Here is an 18808-nt window from a genome sequence, read left to right as displayed (position 1 = left end):
ATGACTAAGTTATAAAGATAATATGACTAAGTGTTATAAAGATAACATGACTAAGAGTTATAAAGATAACATGACTAAGTGTTATAAAGATATGACTAAGTGTTATAAAGATAACATGACTAAGTGTTATAAAGATAACATGACTAAGAGTTATAAAGATAATATGACTAAGAGTTATAAAGATATAACTAAGAGTTATAAAGATAACATGACTAAGAGTTATAAAGATAATATGACTAAGAGTTATAAAGATAATATGACTAAGTGTTATAAAGATAATATGACTAAGTGTTATAAAGATAACATGACTGTTATAAAGATAATATGACTAAGTGTTATAAAGATAACATGACTAAGTGTTATAAAGATAACATGACTAAGTGTTATAAAGATAATATGACTAAGTGTTATAAAGATAACATGACTAAGACTTATAAAGATAATATGACTAAGTGTTATAAAGATAACATGACTAAGTGTTATAAAGATAACATGACTAAGTGTTATAAAGATAACATGACTAAGTGTTATAAAGATAACATGACTAAGAGTTATAAAGTTAACATGACTAAGAGTTATAAAGTTAATATGACTAAGAGTTATAAAGATAATATGACTAAGTGTTATAAAGATAACATGACTAAGAGTTATAAAGATAACATCACTAAGTGTTATAAAGATAATATGACTAAGTGTTATAAAGATAACATGACTAAGTGTTATAAAGATAACATGACTAAGAGTTATAAAGATATGACTAAGAGTTATAAAGATATGACTAAGAGTTATAAAGATAACATGACTAAGTGTTATAAAGATAATATGACTAAGTGTTATAAAGATAATATGACTAAGTGTTATAAAGATAATATGACTAAGTGTTATAAAGATAACATGACTAAGAGTTATAAAGATAATATGACTAAGTGTTATAAAGATAACATGACTAAGTGTTATAAAGATAACATGACTAAGTGTTATAAAGATAACATGACTAAGTGTTATAAAGATAACATGACTAAGTGTTATAAAGATAACATGACTAAGTGTTATAAAGATAATATGACTAAGTGTTATAAAGATAACATGACTAAGCGTTATAAAGATAATATGACTAAGCGTTATAAAGATAACATGACTAAGTGTTATAAAGATAACATGACTAAGTGTTATAAAGATAATATGACTAAGAGTTATAAAGATAATATGACTAAGAGTTATAAAGATAATATGACTGTTATAAAGATAATATGACTAAGTGTTATAAAGATAATATGACTAAGTGTTATAAAGATAACATGGCTAAGTGTTATAAAGATAACATGACTAAGTGTTATAAAGATAACATGACTAAGTGTTATAAAGATAACATGACTAAGTGTTATAAAGATAATATGACTAAGTGTTATAAAAATAACATGACTAAGCGTTATAAAGATAATATGACTAAGCGTTATAAAGATAACATGACTAAGAGTTATAAAGATAATATGACTAAGAGTTATAAAGATAATATGACTAAGTGTTATAAAGATAATATGACTAAGTGTTATAAAGATAACATGACTAAGAGTTATAAAGATAATATGACTAAGTGTTATAAAGATAACATGACTAAGTGTTATAAAGATAATATGACTAAGAGTTATAAAGATAATATGACTAAGTGTTATAAAGATAATATGACTAAGTGTTATAAAGATAACATGACTAAGAGTTATAAAGATAATATGACTAAGTGTTATAAAGATAACATGACTAAGAATTATAAAGATAATATGACTAAGTGTTGTAAAGATAACATGACTAAGTGTTATAAAGATAACATGACTAAGTGTTATAAAGATAATATGACTAAGTGTTATAAAGATAATATGACTAAGAGTTATAAAGATAATATGACTAAGAGTTATAAAGATAATATGACTAAGAGTTACAAAGATAACATGATTAAGTGCTATAACGATAACACGACTAAGTGTTATAAAGATAACATGACTAAGTGTTATAAAGATAACATGACTAAGTGTTATAAAGATAATATGACTAAGTGTTATAAAGATAATATGACTAAGAGTTATAAAGATAATATGACTAAGTGTTTTAAAGATAACATGACTAAGAGTTATAAAGATAATATGACTAAGTGTTATAAAGATAACATGACTAAGAGTTATAAAGATAATTTGACTAAGAGTTATAAAGATAACATGACTAAGTGTTATAAAGATAACATGACTAAGTGTTATAAAGATAACATGACTAAGAGTTATAAAGATAACATGACTAAGTGTTATAAAGACAATATGACTAAGTGTTATAAAGATAACATGACTAAGAGTTATAAAGATAACATGACTAAGTGTTATAAAGACAATATGACTAAGTGTTATAAAGATAACATGACTAAGTGTTATAAAGATAATATGACTGTTATAAAGATAACATGACTAAGTGTTATAAAGATAATATGACTAAGTGTTATAAAGATAACATGACTAAGAGTTATAAAGATAATATGACTAAGTGTTATAAAGATAATATGACTAAGTGTTATAAAGATAACATGACTAAGTGTTATAAAGATAACATGACTAAGTGTTATAAAGATAACATGACTAAGTGTTATAAAGATAATATGACTGTTATAAAGATAACATGACTAAGTGTTATAAAGATAATATGACTAAGTGTTATAAAGATAATATGACTAAGTGTTATAAAGATAATATGACTGTTATAAAGATAACATGACTAAGTGTTATAAAGATAATATGACTAAGTGTTATAAAGATAATATGACTAAGTGTTATGGACCAGGCCTGATGCTGGGAAACATATTTCGCAGAGGAAAGGTGTAATAGTACTACAGCAGTAGTAACAGTAATAGTAGTACTACACTGTTAAACTAGTGTGTTAAGAAGCTAAATAAGTCTAAATGTAGAACTGTTTATGTTTTTAACCCTTTCATGCATGGTGGCGTGTAGTGGGAACCTGTTTACAAGCTTTTATCCTACATATTAATGAATGATGGTATTTCTGTAAATAAACCACTACAGTGGATGTTAGTCATCCAATATGTTTCCACTCACTGGACAATATATAAATATGATATAATTAAACATAATGTAATGACAACTTTGTGATAAATAGTAAAAGAAAATGATACAGCTGTATTTTATAGAAGATTTACATAATGTAATTATGGTTATATATTTTATAAATATTTTAAAGAATATATTAAAATAAAACATAAGTTATAATAAATTCTACATATCCATAATAAACTAAAAGTATTATTACATATTTGTAGAGATAAAATACTGTATTTAAAATGTTGCATTGTTTTATTAATTCATGCATTAATGAACTTTTAGTTTCTGTATTTACTTTTCAGTGTTAATTTTAATTTCCAGCTATGAGGCTTGAAGTTCATTAAATGTCTCCATGGAACTTTGAATTTGGCAATTGTGGATTTGATTTAGAGCTTGCTGTGTTTGTTTTTGTTATTTCTGTGCTATGAAGATGAAAGTTTATTTGGGACTTTTTCCGTCTTGGCGTTACGACGATCTGTTTGTAGTTTCTATAAACTGTAAGTTAAATGGAAACTTTGAGCATTGTGACGACGGAGAATAAAAACTCCAGATGATTTAACTCTCAGAAGATCCATGAACACGTTTCTCTCCACGTCTAAGCGGAGACGTGACCGATGAGCCGGCGGTCCAGTTCGCCGGTTCTGGAGTTAAACTGCAGGTCGGAGCAGCGGTTCCTCCGATGGAAAACTGGAAGCCTTCAGCTTCTTTACAGCATGGAAGAGATGAAGTCATGTGAGGAGCGTAATTATGCCTCGAAGCAGCCTGACCTCATCCTGGGAAAGACCAGCCAGGAACCCGGCGGGCACGGCGGGTCTTATGTAACCGGGTCAGGACCGAGTCGCAGCTTAGTTTCTGATCAGCTGGGTGACATTTCAGCAGAATGAGGAGGAAGAGCGCCGTGTTTATGTAATGAAGAGTGGGCCTCAGTGTGTTAGTCAGGATGCGTTAGTCTGATGTTGAAACACCACAGAAGAAGCTGATGAAGTGAAGTGTTGCGTAAGAGCAGCTGCGAACACCCACTGATGTTCCTGCCAGAGAAAATCCTCCGTCTTCACTTCACACCGGGTTTCATCAACAGGAGTCCTTACTCTGGATTTAGTCAAATCATTTACATGCAACTCTTTTCTAAATGTAAATAAAAACTTAGAGGTTCAGAAATAAAAAAGATTCCTGATAAAATTAGAGAAATAACAGCTCTTAACAGATGTCAAGTAGATAAAGTCTGTTTTTAGAAGAGAAAAATACGTCGTCTGACAGGAAAGCAGCAAAGTCACTTTATTTATCCGAATCTTATTATTTCGACATTCTTCATTTGTTTTTTTCTATTTATTTTATTTTACTTAGTTGCATTTCTTCTGGTACCAGCCAGGTGGAAGCTAACCAGCACGTTGCGTGCCGCTCAGAGCGTAATGACGTGTTGCGTGCGCTGTCGGAAGTGCTTTATAAATAAAGTTGGTTTGGCTGTAAACTCACAAACTGAGAAGAATGAAACCAGACACGGCAGGTGTCTGGTTTCAACTGGAAATTAACTGGTTTTAACTGGAAATAAGGAGATCAAAACAAAACTACTCAAAAATGACCAAATATACCGCAGTGGCCTCATGTTTCAGGACGCATCAGGCTTTAACATCATGAAAATTAGTACCATGTTGTTTCTAAAATCGGAGGAAGTTTTAGGCAAGGCAAGTTTATTTATACAGCACCTTTCATGTACAAGAGAATTCAAAGTGCTTTACATGAAACATAAAAAGCATTACAGAGAAAAAGCATAAAGGAAAACACAAATAACAAAATCATAAATTATTTAGCCTGTAAACTAAAAAGGGGGGCGAGAACTGAGCCCTTTGGAACGGATCATACTGGAACGACAGAGTTTGAAGCAAATTACAGTGTAGAGGTCTGTAAAAGATTAATTTGGTTTTCTTTAAAGAAATCCGCTGAGTTTTGAATATTTTTATTAAAAGCATCTTGTAGAGGGATAAACGTAGCGATCTTTAGGTGTTTAATATCTGAACCGACCATCTGCCGTTTGTGTTCTGAAAGCTTCATATCCACAAATCAAACTGATGTTTTTCTGTTTCTGTCTGCAGACGGCGCTCGCGGAGCTGCAGACGTCAAAGGCCTGAAGAGGAAAAAGGTTGTTGCAGAGAATCAGCTGAAAAAAAATCCCAAATCTCCAGTGAAGAAGCCCCTGCAGTCAAAATCATGTGAGGCTGTTCTCCAACAAGCGTCATCCAAGGAAGCACCAGCTTCCTCCTCCAACAGTCCCGCCCAGAACCCTTCATCATCCCCCCGCAGGAAAGCAGAGCATGTCCACCCGGCTGCAGAGTCCCTCGACCAGCCTCCGAGGGTGAAGCAGGAGGAAACGTCGGACAGCTCTCAGAAAGCTACTGAAGAGTCTCGGCCTAAAGACAGCGAGACCCCCGAGCGAAGCCCGAAGGGGGATTCTTACAGCGGCGGCGCTCCTCTGGATGTCCTGCTGAAGGCCATGGAGCCCGACTTCAGCACTCTGGCTGAGAGGAGGAACCCCGTTCAGGTCATTAGCAAACCCAGTGGGGAGGTCCCAGCCCTGCCGGCCGCCACCGGGGGGCTGCAACCCCCCCACATGCAGACCTACTACATCGACAAACAAGGCAACTTCATTGGCATTGCTGCAACGCTGCAGGGGGGTGCGCACACACCAGGAGCATCCCCGCATTTCATGTCCGTTGCTTCCAATCCAGAAAAGTCCAGTTTGCACATGAACTTTAACCCCGTCGCACCAGCTATAACGCACGCTCCGTCGGGCTCCAACGCTCTGCCACAAAGCCAACCACCGGTGGTGCACACATGCCATTCCCTCTCTGCCAGTGTTCCCAGTACCATTCAGGTCCCCATGACACCTGGCAGCAGCAGCGTGCCAGCTACCACCATCATGAACTTTGGTGCTGAAACCGTCTCCAAGGAGCAGAAGCCCAAGAAGCCGGGAAAGTACGTGTGTGAATACTGCAAGCGGGCCTGTGCGAAGCCTAGCGTGCTGCTGAAGCACATCCGGTCGCACACCGGAGAAAGACCCTATCCCTGCGTCACCTGCGGATTCTCCTTCAAGACCAAGAGCAACTTATACAAGCACAAGAAGTCCCACGCTCACGCTATAAAGCTGGGCCTCATCGCACGCTCCGAGTCCGGAGGAGGGTCTCTGTCTCAGGAATCAGACAAAGCCGCCGGGACGCACTCGGAGGGTGACGAGAGTGGGGACAGCGATGATGAGGGTAGCGCTGCAGACCTGGATCCGGACTCCTCACAGAGCTGCACAGCGGCTTCCACTGAAACCGCTTTACAAAGCGCAGGTACGACCTCGGTTACGACCTCGGTGGAGGCGGATTCACTGGTGAAATCGTCCCCTGGTCGGAAGGCCCACGAGCCGAAAGTCACTGCAGCGCTTCCAAAAGTGGTGGTGTATCCGGTGAACGTGTCACCTCTGAGAGCAGACAGTCCGAGGGTTACAGGTGCAGCACCTGAGCAAGCCGCTGCACAGCGACAACGGGACTTCCAGACCGCCAACCTGAGATCGAGCATCACTGTCCTGTCATCTCTGAAGGAGGTGGACGGTGCGATTCCCTCGCTAGACACCGTGAGTGAGGACGAAGACCAGCAGTGTAAGTCCCCTGTGCTCGGTGGACACGCTCAGCTTCAGCGGCAGCAAGCCACAGACTTTTCCCAGCAGCAGCAGCCCAAGTGTCTGCTTAGCCCCCGGAGTTTGGGAAGCACAGACTCCGGATACTTCTCCCGCTCCGAGAGTGCCGATCAGGCCATGAGCCCTCCCAGTCCCTTCGTAAAGATAACTCCACCTGTAGACGCTGACATTGCAAAGGCCGCGCTCCCCAGTGTCCCTCCTGTGGTTGCCACAGTGATGCATATGACAGCTGAACATAGAGCGCGGCCCATGGAGCGACCGATGCGACCACCGTTGGAGGCCAGCGCACGCTCTCTGGAGGAGCGAATCTCCAAGCTGATCTCTGATAATGAGGCAGTGGTGGACAACAAGCAGCTGGACAGCGTGAAGCCTCGGAGGACCTCGCTCTCCAGGAGGGGCAGCATTGACTCCCCTAAGTCATACATATTTAAGGACTCGTTCCAGTTTGATCTGAAACCTCCTGGGAGGAGGTCCAGTTCCAGCTCAGACATTCCCAAATCTCCATTCACCCCAACGGACAAGTCGAAGCAGGTGTTTCTCCTCTCCGTGCCTGCTCAGTACCCCCCAATGGACTGCCTGCCCATAACGAGGAGCAACTCGATGCCGACCACACCGGGACACTCTGCTCTTCCCCTCAACGTCCCCCCCGTCCCCCATCCTCTGAGAGTCTGTCAGTCATTCGATGACAAAATCAGCTCCCTGAATGACGATGTGTTCGCCTCTGCCCCGCCAACGCCAAACGTCGCCATCCATTCTCGTACTCTGGTCAGACAGAAAGCAGTGGAAGATTTCACCAGCGAGGGCCATGCCCTCCCCACCGTTCGCTCCATGGACGAGGGCTACCATGGACCGAGCAGCTCCGCGGAGCTGGTGCAGAGGAGCAGGTCCTTCGAACACGGCCCCGACAGAACCAGGAAGCCTCAGCAGAACAAAGGCACCATGTATGAGTGCGAAACTTGTCGGAATCGGTACAGAAAGTTGGAGAATTTTGAAACTCACAAGAAGTTCTACTGCTCTGAGCTTCACGGCCCAAAGAACAAGCACATGGCGGTGAAAGAAGCCGAGCAGGATGTTTTTTACATCAGCGTCCAGCAGCCCATCGGCGAGAGATCCACAGGCGGGTCGGGGATCCTGGATCAGCAGACGTCCATCAGGAAGAGGAGGAAAATGAAAAGCGTTGGTGATGAGGACGACCAGTCTCCAACTGACACCATTCCACCATGTTCGGTTAGCTTTGAACCCCCAGCAGCTCCAACACACAGAACCTTTCCTCAGCATGCCCAGATAGTCGACGTCCAGCCCAAAAACAACCAGTCAAAGCTACCTCAGGTCCAGCTTGTAGCACGAGGGATGAACACAGCAGATTCCAGACTGTCCCCGATACGAGAGACTCAGATCAGCGGCTCCAACAAGGCTGAGCTGCAGAGGCAGGGCAGCGGCACTTCGGTCATCAGACACACCAACTCGCTGAGCAGGCCTAACTCGTTCGAGACCGAGTTTGTGGACAGGATAATTCCTGCTGACGGTATAGAGAAAGATCCTCCGAACAAGCCTAACGCAGACAGGCCAGTGGGAGTTGCTGCTGATCCCTACCACGAAAAAATGTCCAAACCCACCGCTGTTGAGTACACAAAGCAAAGGAAGGAGCAGGGCAGCGACGGCACCGTCAGCGGCAACTCCACACCTGTCCATCAGTCTCGCCTTGTCCGCCAAAGCAACATCCAGGTTCCTGAGATTCTGGTCACAGAGGACTCCGACCGGGAACATGAGGCGCAGCCCACCGAGCCAGCAGACAAGCCTGCAGAGCAGTTCAGCTGGCCTCAGAGAAGCGAGAGTCTGTCAAAGTTACCTGCAGAAAAACTCCCCCCGAAGAAGAAGAGGATCCGCCTGGCTCAGATGGAGCACTCTTCGGGCGAATCCAGCTTCGAGTCCAGTCTTTCCCGCAGCCTCAGCAGGGACAGCAGCCTCTCGCGTTGTTCCAGCATCTCAGCGTCTTTCGACAGAGATGAACTGTCTCGATCTGAGAGTCCATCCAGAGGGGAGGGTCCCGGGAAAATCCCAGAGCCTCCGGGTTTGTCCATTGCCTTCAACACCCTCGGCGTGCCTGGAATGATGAGACGAGCCGCATCCGAGCAGATCACCTGTACTCAGCCCTCCGTGGAGATTTCATGTGACTATCGTAGCAAATCCTTCGACTGTGGCAACATGTCTCCCAGTAGATCTCTGTCACCCGTCGGTCAGCCAAAGACCGGACAGCTCCCCCAAGCTGCCCCGGTGCCACTAATCGAGCGAAGGCGGGGGCCGTTAGTCCGGCAGATGTCTTTAAAGATCGGCCCGGAGAGCCAACAGCCTGTTCGGAAGGCTTTAGACAAACCTCTCATCACGAATATCAGCTCCTTCATTCAGAGTCGATCCCAGCAGATTCACATCGCCAGCAGACATCCGGCGTCCCAGCCCTTCGTCCTCCACGCACCGGAGAAGCCGCTGCAGCACGACGAGCAGATGGTGCAGAGCATCAACCTGGGAAGCCCCACCCAGCAGCCGCAGGTCCACGGCCTTCCCCACCCCTGGCATCAAACATCCAGGGTTCAGATTTGCCAAAAGATTCAAGAGCCGCTCGGCCAGATCTCTGTTCGCCGTGAGAAGGTCCAAAGCAAACCGGCTTGCTCTGAGGAACAGAAATGTTTTGTGCCCAAATACCAGCTGCAGTGTCCCGCTCTGAGATCGAGCCAAACGTTTTCCTTCTCGTGCCCACAGGCGGCTCAGATAGCTCTGCCAATATTAACGATTCCCATCGCCAATCCCGTTCTGGGCGTCTCCAAGCCACTGGATCGAATCCAGAACGTCTACGTAGCCAGTCAGCAGACCTCCGATGTTAAAACGCAGACTGTTGTTCTGTCTGGTGAGCTGCAGAAAGACTCGTTTGATCAGAACCAGTCAGGTTCTGCTCCACTGCCACAGATCCTGATCACGCATGAGCAAATGCAGCCTGCGTCCTCGCTGTCCAATAAATCATCCATGTCTCTCAGCGTGGAGGCTGATGTGAAGAAAGACCGGGCAACGGATCGGCCTCCGTCTCTGGGGTCGCTACAGAAACTGGTCTCGGTGACGCTCTGTCCTCAGCAGGAACCCACCGCTTCCAGCAAGCGCATGCTGTCCCCTGCCAACAGCCTGGACATCTACATGGAAAAGCACCAGAAACGGGCCAAAGACGAGCACGGCGTGGCCTGCCTGCCTGACGGCCGCTCCGTCAGTTACCTCAACTCGAAGATGTCCGAAGTGACCCGGCAGCGGAAGCTGATGCTGGTCAGACAGGTCTGCACGACCGAACCGGTGGACAGTCCCATCGAGACCGAGGCCCCGCCTCTGCCAGACATCAAACCAGATGAAGACAAGGACTCTGATGATGTCAAACCCATGTCTCCTGATGCTGCAGGGCTGGAAAAGCAAACTCCTGAGGAGGCAGGTCCGGTTTTGGCCCCTTCACCAGGGAGTCAGGCGACCTCCCTGAAACCCCAAGAGAAAGCCGAGGTGCAGAGGTGGACTCCAGCTAAATCCCTGATACGACCGTCCAGTTTCCACGCCAGCCAGGTCAAACTCACCACGTCGGTGTCCGTGGTGAACACCAGGGATACCCACCGCCTGTCCTTTCCCAGCCTGAAGACCGCCACCACTTTCACCTGGTGTTTCCTGATGAAGAGGAAGCCTCTTCACGTCCCGCAGATGGACCTGAAGACGTCAGCGTACACCGCCTGGACAGTTGGCACCAACAACCCCAACCCGCTGGGGCTGCCCACCAAGGTGGTAATGTCTCTGTTCGACTCCAAGCAGAGCTCCAAGAAGATCCACTACACCTCGGCCATCAGAACCTGCGAGAAGTTGGACATCTTGTCGTACTCAGGCAAGCTGAAGGACGTCATGCCCAGGGTGAGCTTCTGAAAAGTCTTTCTCCTTATCAGACCAGATCAGTGACTCCGTTTGACATGACGCACGTAGCAACCTAACTTCCCGATGTTTGCTGAACATCTGGTCTTTCTTGTGCCGTTAGCGGTGTTGGCGTTAGCTGTGCTAATGTGGGAACTTATCTGGTTTCTCATAATCTGATTTATATGTTTACATGATCACCTGAAAAATCGGGTAACTTCGGAGATCAGGTTAAGTAATCTGATTACTTTAGTTGGTGTAAACCGACTCGGTGTTTTCATGTAGAGCCGATTTGTTTAAGCTGCGTCCCAGTTCAGGGTCTGCACACTTCCAGGTGCGGATTCATCGGCTTCATTCAAAGTCCGCCCTTCGTTTGGTTCCAGATTAGCCTGAAACCTTTGCAGCCTTTTTTCTCCCAGAATTCATCTCAGGCTTGACCGCAGGGAACGAGCAGTGCTGAGGAGTATATTTGTAAATCTGTACGTACACAGAAAAATAAATATATCTAAATACATTTAAGTGTAACTTGACTTAGACCGCTTTATCATCCAGAACGCAGTAAGAGGTCAACATCTACCTGTTTTTATTTAGTCGTTACTTTGAGCTAAATCAGGTTTTAATGATAAAAGAAGTTCCGTTCGATCCACCACCGCGGACAGAAAATCTGGGACGGCTGCAGCGTCGGAGGAATTTATTTACACGCCGAGTCTCACCGGAGTTTTTTCCTCTGACGTTAACGTTGACAGGATGAATTCTCTGGGCTTTGCTTCGACGTGTCCAGACCCAGAATTGGGATGCAGCTTAGTTTCTTTTATTGGTTCGTTATGATATAATGCAATGCCAGGTAATTATTATTAATAATAAATGTAGTTACGGTAAAATGACAGAAAACTCTTCCTCACGTTCCTTCTCATCTTCAGCTTCTTGTTTTTAGATGTTGTCGATATGTTCAAATAAACTTTGTCAATGAATTTAGCATCTGCACACGAGCATCACTTCCGTCTTTTCAACGGTAAAAACAGACTTGACTCGGTCGCAAATGGAACACGAGAAAAGCAGGAAGTCGAACAGCAGCAGGCGGTTGGAGTGGGAAAGAAATAAAACATTTACACGTCATTTTAAAGCTTAGTAGCTCCCGCGTTAGCCGCTAACGACCAGGAACGGGCTGAAACCGTAGCAACATCGCATTTTAAACCTGTACGTAGCATTGGCTCTGATTATTACAGTAATCTGATTACTCCTGGTTTCAACGAGGACGTTGACGAGCTGATTATTACAGTAATCTGATTACTCCTGAGCTGACCTGGTAACTAATCCATCGTCCTTCTGCAGGTGATCGGGAAGTCTCGATCAGCTGAAACCAGAAGTAAAGTCCAACCAGAACCTCAGACCAGTAACGATTCCGACAAGGACGCGGCAGCTTCGACGGAGCCGCGGCGGGTCAAAATATTCGACGGCGGGTAAGTTCCACAGCGCTCGTGTGACTTTCTGCCAGCTACGGCTCAGTTGGTGACTTGTGACCCTGCAACCCCACAGATACAAGTCTAACGAGGAGTACGTGTACGTACGCGGCCGTGGACGAGGGAAATACATCTGCGAGGAGTGTGGGATCCGCTGCAAGAAGCCCAGCATGCTGCGGAAACACATCCGGACGCACTCGGATGTGCGGCCGTATCACTGCGTCCACTGCAACTTCTCCTTCAAGACCAAAGGTCAGAATCACGTCCTCTCGTTTGGCTTCACCCGGCGGACGCGTCGTCTTCAGTCACTAAACTTTTACCTCTCGAGTCGAACAAAGCGGGAATAACCGACGATGTTGAGGCGTTGCTCCACAGTTTAGGTACGAGAAACGTTTCCATTAGTGTGACATCCTGCTAGGTTGTGTAGGACATGTGGAGAACGTCCGTCCGCTCAGTTCCTGATGTCTGGAACCATCTGCTTCAAGACCAACCCGTGGCACCAAACGTTCCTAAATGTTCTTCTTCTCCATGTTTTTACCTCAACCCTCTGCCAACTGGAGGATTAAAGCCAGTTTTCACTACTTTAGATAAATATTTTAGCTTTAAAGTTATATTTTGTAAGAATTACACAGAAATCATGTAAAACATTTTAGAAACGGACCTTTTCCAAGTCCTGCTATAACAACGGTGGCTACCGTGGATCAAAAAGCCTCAATAACTCCAGAACTTACTGGTTTAAATCTTCCTCCGTCTTCAGCGCCTTCCACGGGGAAGGCTAGCTCCACGCCGACGCTCCCGTCACGCTGCCTCTCCTGGCGAAAACTGTAAACAGCAGCTGAACAGATTTTACAATCGATCACTGATTCGCAGGGAAAACGCTTCTTATTCCATGTTGGTGTGTTTTGTCCCTCACTGGCAGCTGTACTTCCCACTAGCCGGCCTGTCGTACGTAGAAACAAATCTAACGTCTCGTCAGGTGATTAGCGCCATAATGCAGCAGTTATAACACAAAGTAAACAGAAAATGTCACAAAATGTCTCTTCAAAAACACTTCAACCTGCTGAGTTTGGATTCATCTTTTCAGCACAGTCGTACCTTTTAATTCATTTTTCATTTCTTTATTTTTACCTAAAATCACAAAATAAACAAAAGTTTGATTTATTAATGTTAAAACCACAAACGTATCAAAACATTTTTACAACTTAAAATATCAACATAAATTGTAAAAAACAAAAAAATACAGATTGGACAAAAAGTATTTATATAAAAACATTTATCTTGTTTAGAAAAGATGGGCGGAGCTTCTGAGAAGGGATGAGCTGGTCGCCATCATGGCAGGGGCATGCGCGTCGTCTCGACCAGAAAATACAAATATGGGCAAAGAGGCGGAGCTAAGAGGGAGGCTGTGAGCATCATGGTGGATGATTGACATCGAGCGAACTCCGAGCTTTCTGTAGCTAAGAGCTAACCGAGCTAACCCGGAGATAACAGGAGCTAACCAGCTAATGGAGGTAAGCGGGCTAAAGCTAAGTCACGCTGTTAACCGGCTAAAAACCGCAGTTGTTCTACGTTCTTCTGACTTGAAGTGGGAGCACAGGGACCTGTCAATCAAAAGGACACGCCCCTATATATGCTGAATTGAAAGACTCTACAGAACGGTTCCCTTTTCCTGGTCAGCGCCCCCCATCGACGGCTAACCCAGCCTCCATCCTACCTGGCCTGTTAGCTCCCTCCAACCAGCAGAAGACCATCTCACCACGACTCTTCTGTCTCTTTGCTGAATCAGAACGTTGCGTGTTCAGAACATCCAGTTCCTCCTGAAACCGTGAAGCCAAACATCTCGGATGTAGACGTTGTATCGTGCCGGTTTCTCAGCAGCGGCTCCAGAAATACATGACAGCTGTCACTGTGTCATCGAACACGTCCGGGAGGCGGAGTTTCAAGGTCAGAAAGTTACGTAATGCGTCGCTACATTTTTTCCCTCCAGCTGCGGTGAAAGCAGGACACCATCCAGACTAAAGCTAAAATAATCTGCTGCTAGCTAGTTGGTTCCGACTTTTATACGATGAGGAATTAATGTTGAGAGAAAACTGTTTAAAAAGTTTTACATGTCGTTCGGGCCTGTTTGGTTTACTGGTTTTGGTCGTGTTTGGAGCCGGACGTTAGCTTAACGTAACAGGCCAGCGCAGGGCGGATCATTAGGCTCGCCGATCGGATCAGAACCTCCTGATTGGAAGCATTTTTATTCCAACTGGGATCCAGGCTGAATGTTTGTGTTCTTGTAAAGTCCAGGTTCACCGTGATGGTTGCGTGTCTTTCCTGCTCCATCTCCAGACTCTGGAATTCTGTCTGGGCTGAAACTCTTCCCGGCCGGGACGTTTAGGACGTTGCTCGTCCATCTCTAAGACGCCGCGATGGAACTTCCCACGCCGCGCTGCAGAATGCTGCTCTGTCAGCAGCCCACGTTCATTTAAAAATGCCTTCTTCTCTTATTCACCCTTTCCGTGCCGCGTTCCCGAGCAGCCTTATGTAAAGTCCTTCTGTTCCGGCTCTTCCCACCTCACCGCGTCTGTGTTTGCAGGAAACCTGACCAAGCACATGAAGTCCAAGGCCCACAGGAAGAAGTGCGTGGAGATGGGCATTCCTGACGGCGTCATCGAGGACCAGGACGCAGAGGACTCTGGTACGCTACTTTCCCTGCAGTGTTGAAGTTTCTCTGAGCGACGTGGATCGATGGCTTCGCTGTGATTAGATTCTAAAAGCAGCCTCTTCCTCGGGCGGCTGGGATCACTGTGGGCGGCAGCATTCAGAGCAAACTGCAGAGTCTAATTTTAGACACAGAAGCTGCTCTGTGGTCCGAGTTTGTTTTTCCTCCTCCGCCTGCGATGGAGCTGCAGGCGAGGGGGCGGAGCTCTGCAGCACAGAACATCTCAGAACGCAGTGTTTCCCTGGTTTAGGAATGATTTAACCCTTAAACCTCGACAAGATCGCCCCAGGTTCTGTTGTTTCTAAGGGATGTGTCAGGACCAGCGGTGTGGAACTGGGACGGTCATGTGACCCTCCAGATGGTCATGTGACCCTCCAGCTGGTCTACGGAGGTTTTCCAGCGTTTCTATCCGTCCAGGAGGTTTACAATCCAGACACAACATGTAGTGTTTATTCAGAGACTCTAGATGGTAAATCCACCATTATTTATCACATCTTCATCACCATCACTACCATGTTGCTAAGAGACCTCTATTTTCACCTGGACATGATGATGAAGACACTTCCTGTCAGACTTTCCACCAATCAGAGAGCTTAAACTGACGGTAACGTCCAATCAGGAGCAGCCAAAGATCAACAAGTGATGAGAAAAGCAGGAAAATAATGATCCTCTATGGCTGGAATAAAGCCAAGAAGACGTTTGGGATGCAGCTGAGGTGGAGGTGCTGCAGTGAGGATAGCAGGTAGATAGTAGCAGGGAGACGTGTGGAAACATGGAAACAGTGTGTGTGTGTGTGTGTGTGTGTGTGTGTGTGTGTGTGTGTGTGTGTGTTTCAGTGTTTAACGCGGTTTCTGTCCTGATCAGGTGACCGGAGTCATGTGAGCAGCGCTGACCGTCCGGACTCAGACGGAGACGACTCCGACGGGCCTGACGATGAGGAGAACGACGAGGAGGAGGAAGAGGACAGCCAGGCGGAGTCGGGTCTGTCCACCAACCCGTCGGTGTCGGCCAGCCCGCAGCACCTCCCCTCCAGAGACGCAGAGGTCCCTCCGAGCGCGCTCCTCGCCCAGATGTCCATCAGCTCCGTGTCCCTCCCCATGTCCTACCCCCCAGACCCCATGATGAGCCCCGTGTCCCTCAGCAAGCAGATCTCCGGGTCCTGCTGCAGTCCAGCCCCCCTCCCTGCCTCCCCTCCACCTGCCACCTCCGACTCCTACACCTCCGACCCGGAGTCGGTCCAGATGATGAGCCCCGTGTCGCCCTGCAGGCAGATGTCCATCGACTACCCCGACTTTGACGTTCCCTTTAGCCCCCCAGTTCCAGGCCGAGGCTCCAAGCTGGGCCAGGTGAGACCCGCCTTCTCTCTGTCCGCATCCTTTCTGTCCCGTCCAGTCCTGACCCCCCCTCCCTTTGAGTCCTGCACGTCCAGCGGCTGCTGCGTCCCCACACAGTGAGTAAATCTCAAACCTTGTTTAAAACACAAGTCTAGGAGACGCAAACGCCGCAGAAAGGTTCCCGACGTCATCGCAGCGTGGCGGCCATATTACATTACATTTATGAGGGGGGGCAACTGCGGCCCTCGAGGACCGGAGTTGCCCCCCACCCCGCTACAGACCATTCTCAGCTTTCATCACTGATCATGTGACTTGCACAGCGCGGAGTAGAGCTGGGCGATATGACGATACATAAATTATCGTTTCATACGAGGCTCCATCGTTTACGGCACGATAAGCTGCTTTACTGCAGTATTTTACATCAGCAAGACACGCTTTACGGCACGCTGCGATACATAAACATGGAGGAAGACGGTAGCAGACGTGTTTCAGAGGATAATTCACTAAAAGATGAGCAGCCGACCCAAACTGATGAGCTTGTTCCTAAAAGAGGGAAATTTCTGTCTGGATGCGGTGTGGATATAAAAAGAGCGACGTGGAACCGACAACAGACTAGCTCACAGTCCCGACAACGGACTCCGACACAACTAACTCATTTTATCACCTGCAGGAATCAGGATAAAGAATAGAGTCAATAAAAGCAGCGTCTAGTGGAGGAGAAAGCTCAGAATAAACTCCAGACGCTGCAGCAGGTATTTACCTGTGGAACGTCATACGGCCATAGTTCCCCCGGATGGAAGGAGATCACTGCTGCTGTTGCCTAGCAACACCTGATACATAACTGATGACACAACGTTACACAGTTTATATGGTTATGGGATGTAAGCGGAGCGATGTCGGGATAAGAGGGTTTACTCGTAGCGTCCGGTCGCGGTGGGAAGCTACATCTGTTTGCAAAACAGGATTTTGGAAAATCCTGCAGGTCTTGAGAAGCGACGAGCACCGTCTTTGTTAGGAAACAGTCAGTCATGAAGAGATACCGGCGGCGAGCTAGCAGCCGCCCAACATGGCGGCGTAACAAACCAACTTCCATCTCACTGGTGCTTGTTGGAGTTTCTTAAAGGTTTGACAGAAAGCAGCGTAAACGGCTTGTTAGGACCATGAATACCTAAACCCGGTCTAAGACGCTTTGTTTCTCCACAGGACCCGGGGCCCGCCACCGGTGAGTCATCCAGTCCCGTGGACCGCAGCACGCAGACGTCCCAGCTCCCCCTCCCAGCCGGACCTGAAGCCCACCTGTTCAGCCACCTGCCCCTGCACTCCCAGCAGCCGAGCCGCTCCCCCTACAGCATGGTCCCAGTGGGGGGCATCCAGCTGGTCCCCGCCGGCCTGACCACTGGCTTGGCCACCTTCTTACCGATCCAGGCCAGTCCGGTCCAGCTCACCATCCCGGCTGTAGGGGTGATTCACCGAACCTCGAGCCCGCTGCCGCCTCCCAACAGCCCCCCCCGGCTGGAGAGCCTGCAGCCGCTGGTGGTCCAGGAACCGCTCAGCAGTGTGGTGCCGTGCTTCCCTCTGGGCCAGGTAGCGGGCCTGGAGACGCTGAACCTGATGGGCCTGACGAACACCGGCCTCACCCCCACCCAGCTGCTCCCCCAGCAGGGCCTCACCCTCAACGCCGCCCTCGGCCTGCAGGTTCTGGCTGCCAACCCGACCTCGCAGAGCAGCACCAGTCTGCAGATCGTCAACATCGCCCTGCCCGCCATCATCCCGGCTCTCAGCCCTCTATCCACCCTCAGTCCGCTGGCCGGGTCCTTGGACTGTCCCGAGGCCCCACGGGGCCCGCCGCCTCACACCCAACATGCTGTCGCCTCTGCACAGACCTGTACGCCGGCGGCGCCACCAGACCCAACCGGCACTGCAGAACCCAGACAGAAGGACGGAGAGAAAAGCCCGTCACGGAGTCCGGCGGACAGTACCAACCAGCCGGCGGCCAATCCGATGACGCCACGAACACAGACCAGGATTGACGACTACAACGAGGCGTCCAGCGACGATGAGGACCGTCTCGTCATCGCCACCTGAGACTCTTCCTGTTCTGGAACGCTTAAAAGCACAGACGCTGGTAAAACCAGGTGCCATCAGAAAGCCGACCAATCGGTTCCTTTCTACTTCTTCGTTGGTTATGGACCATCTTGATTTCTTTTTGTACATGTTGTAAAGGAACTTGTGCCTTCATGGAGTTTGTTGTAAATATTTCCTGATGTGGTTGTTTCTGTTTATAAAAGAATATGTGGGAAACCGTTTTTCTCTGGACGACGTGTCATTCGTAAATGTTTGGAATTATAAATGTCGTACTGGTAAATGTACATTTCTATGGATTATTCTGGGCAACGTTTCTGTGTACAGATGTTGTGTTCAACTATTTATTATAATCCATCTAGTGCCCGTTCTGATTCATAAGTCCATAGCTATGTGCATTATGGTAGCGTTACATTGCTGTATCAATATTCTGAACTGTATCAGTAAACATTTGTTTATAAAGGTTAAAGACATCTCAGTATTATTCATAGAACAAATATGGAGGAAATGAACATTAAAACACTTGTCAA

At 46.5% G+C, this 18808-nt stretch overlaps 1 protein-coding gene across 1 annotated transcript in view; it reads left to right on the top strand.

The window, feature by feature from the left end:
* hivep1 (HIVEP zinc finger 1) overlaps positions 1 to 18682 on the top strand; it is a 92674-nt gene extending 73992 nt beyond the window's left edge. The window contains exons 4-9 of the mRNA XM_079258598.1: positions 5186 to 10698; positions 12028 to 12155; positions 12232 to 12407; positions 14737 to 14838; positions 15727 to 16208; positions 17400 to 18682. Coding sequence (XP_079114724.1) covers positions 5186 to 10698; positions 12028 to 12155; positions 12232 to 12407; positions 14737 to 14838; positions 15727 to 16208; positions 17400 to 18281 — 7283 coding nt within the window. The 3' untranslated portion in view covers positions 18282 to 18682. The remainder of the gene's footprint in view (positions 1 to 5185; positions 10699 to 12027; positions 12156 to 12231; positions 12408 to 14736; positions 14839 to 15726; positions 16209 to 17399) is intronic.
* The last annotated feature ends 126 nt before the right edge of the window (positions 18683 to 18808 follow it).

The sequence above is a fragment of the Telmatherina bonti genome (genome assembly GCF_933228915.1).
Source record: "Telmatherina bonti genome assembly, chromosome: 19".
Classification (NCBI taxonomy): domain Eukaryota; kingdom Metazoa; phylum Chordata; class Actinopteri; order Atheriniformes; family Telmatherinidae; genus Telmatherina; species Telmatherina bonti.
Note: the sequence above shows the minus strand (reverse complement) of the source record. Positions and strands in the feature narration are given on the sequence as shown.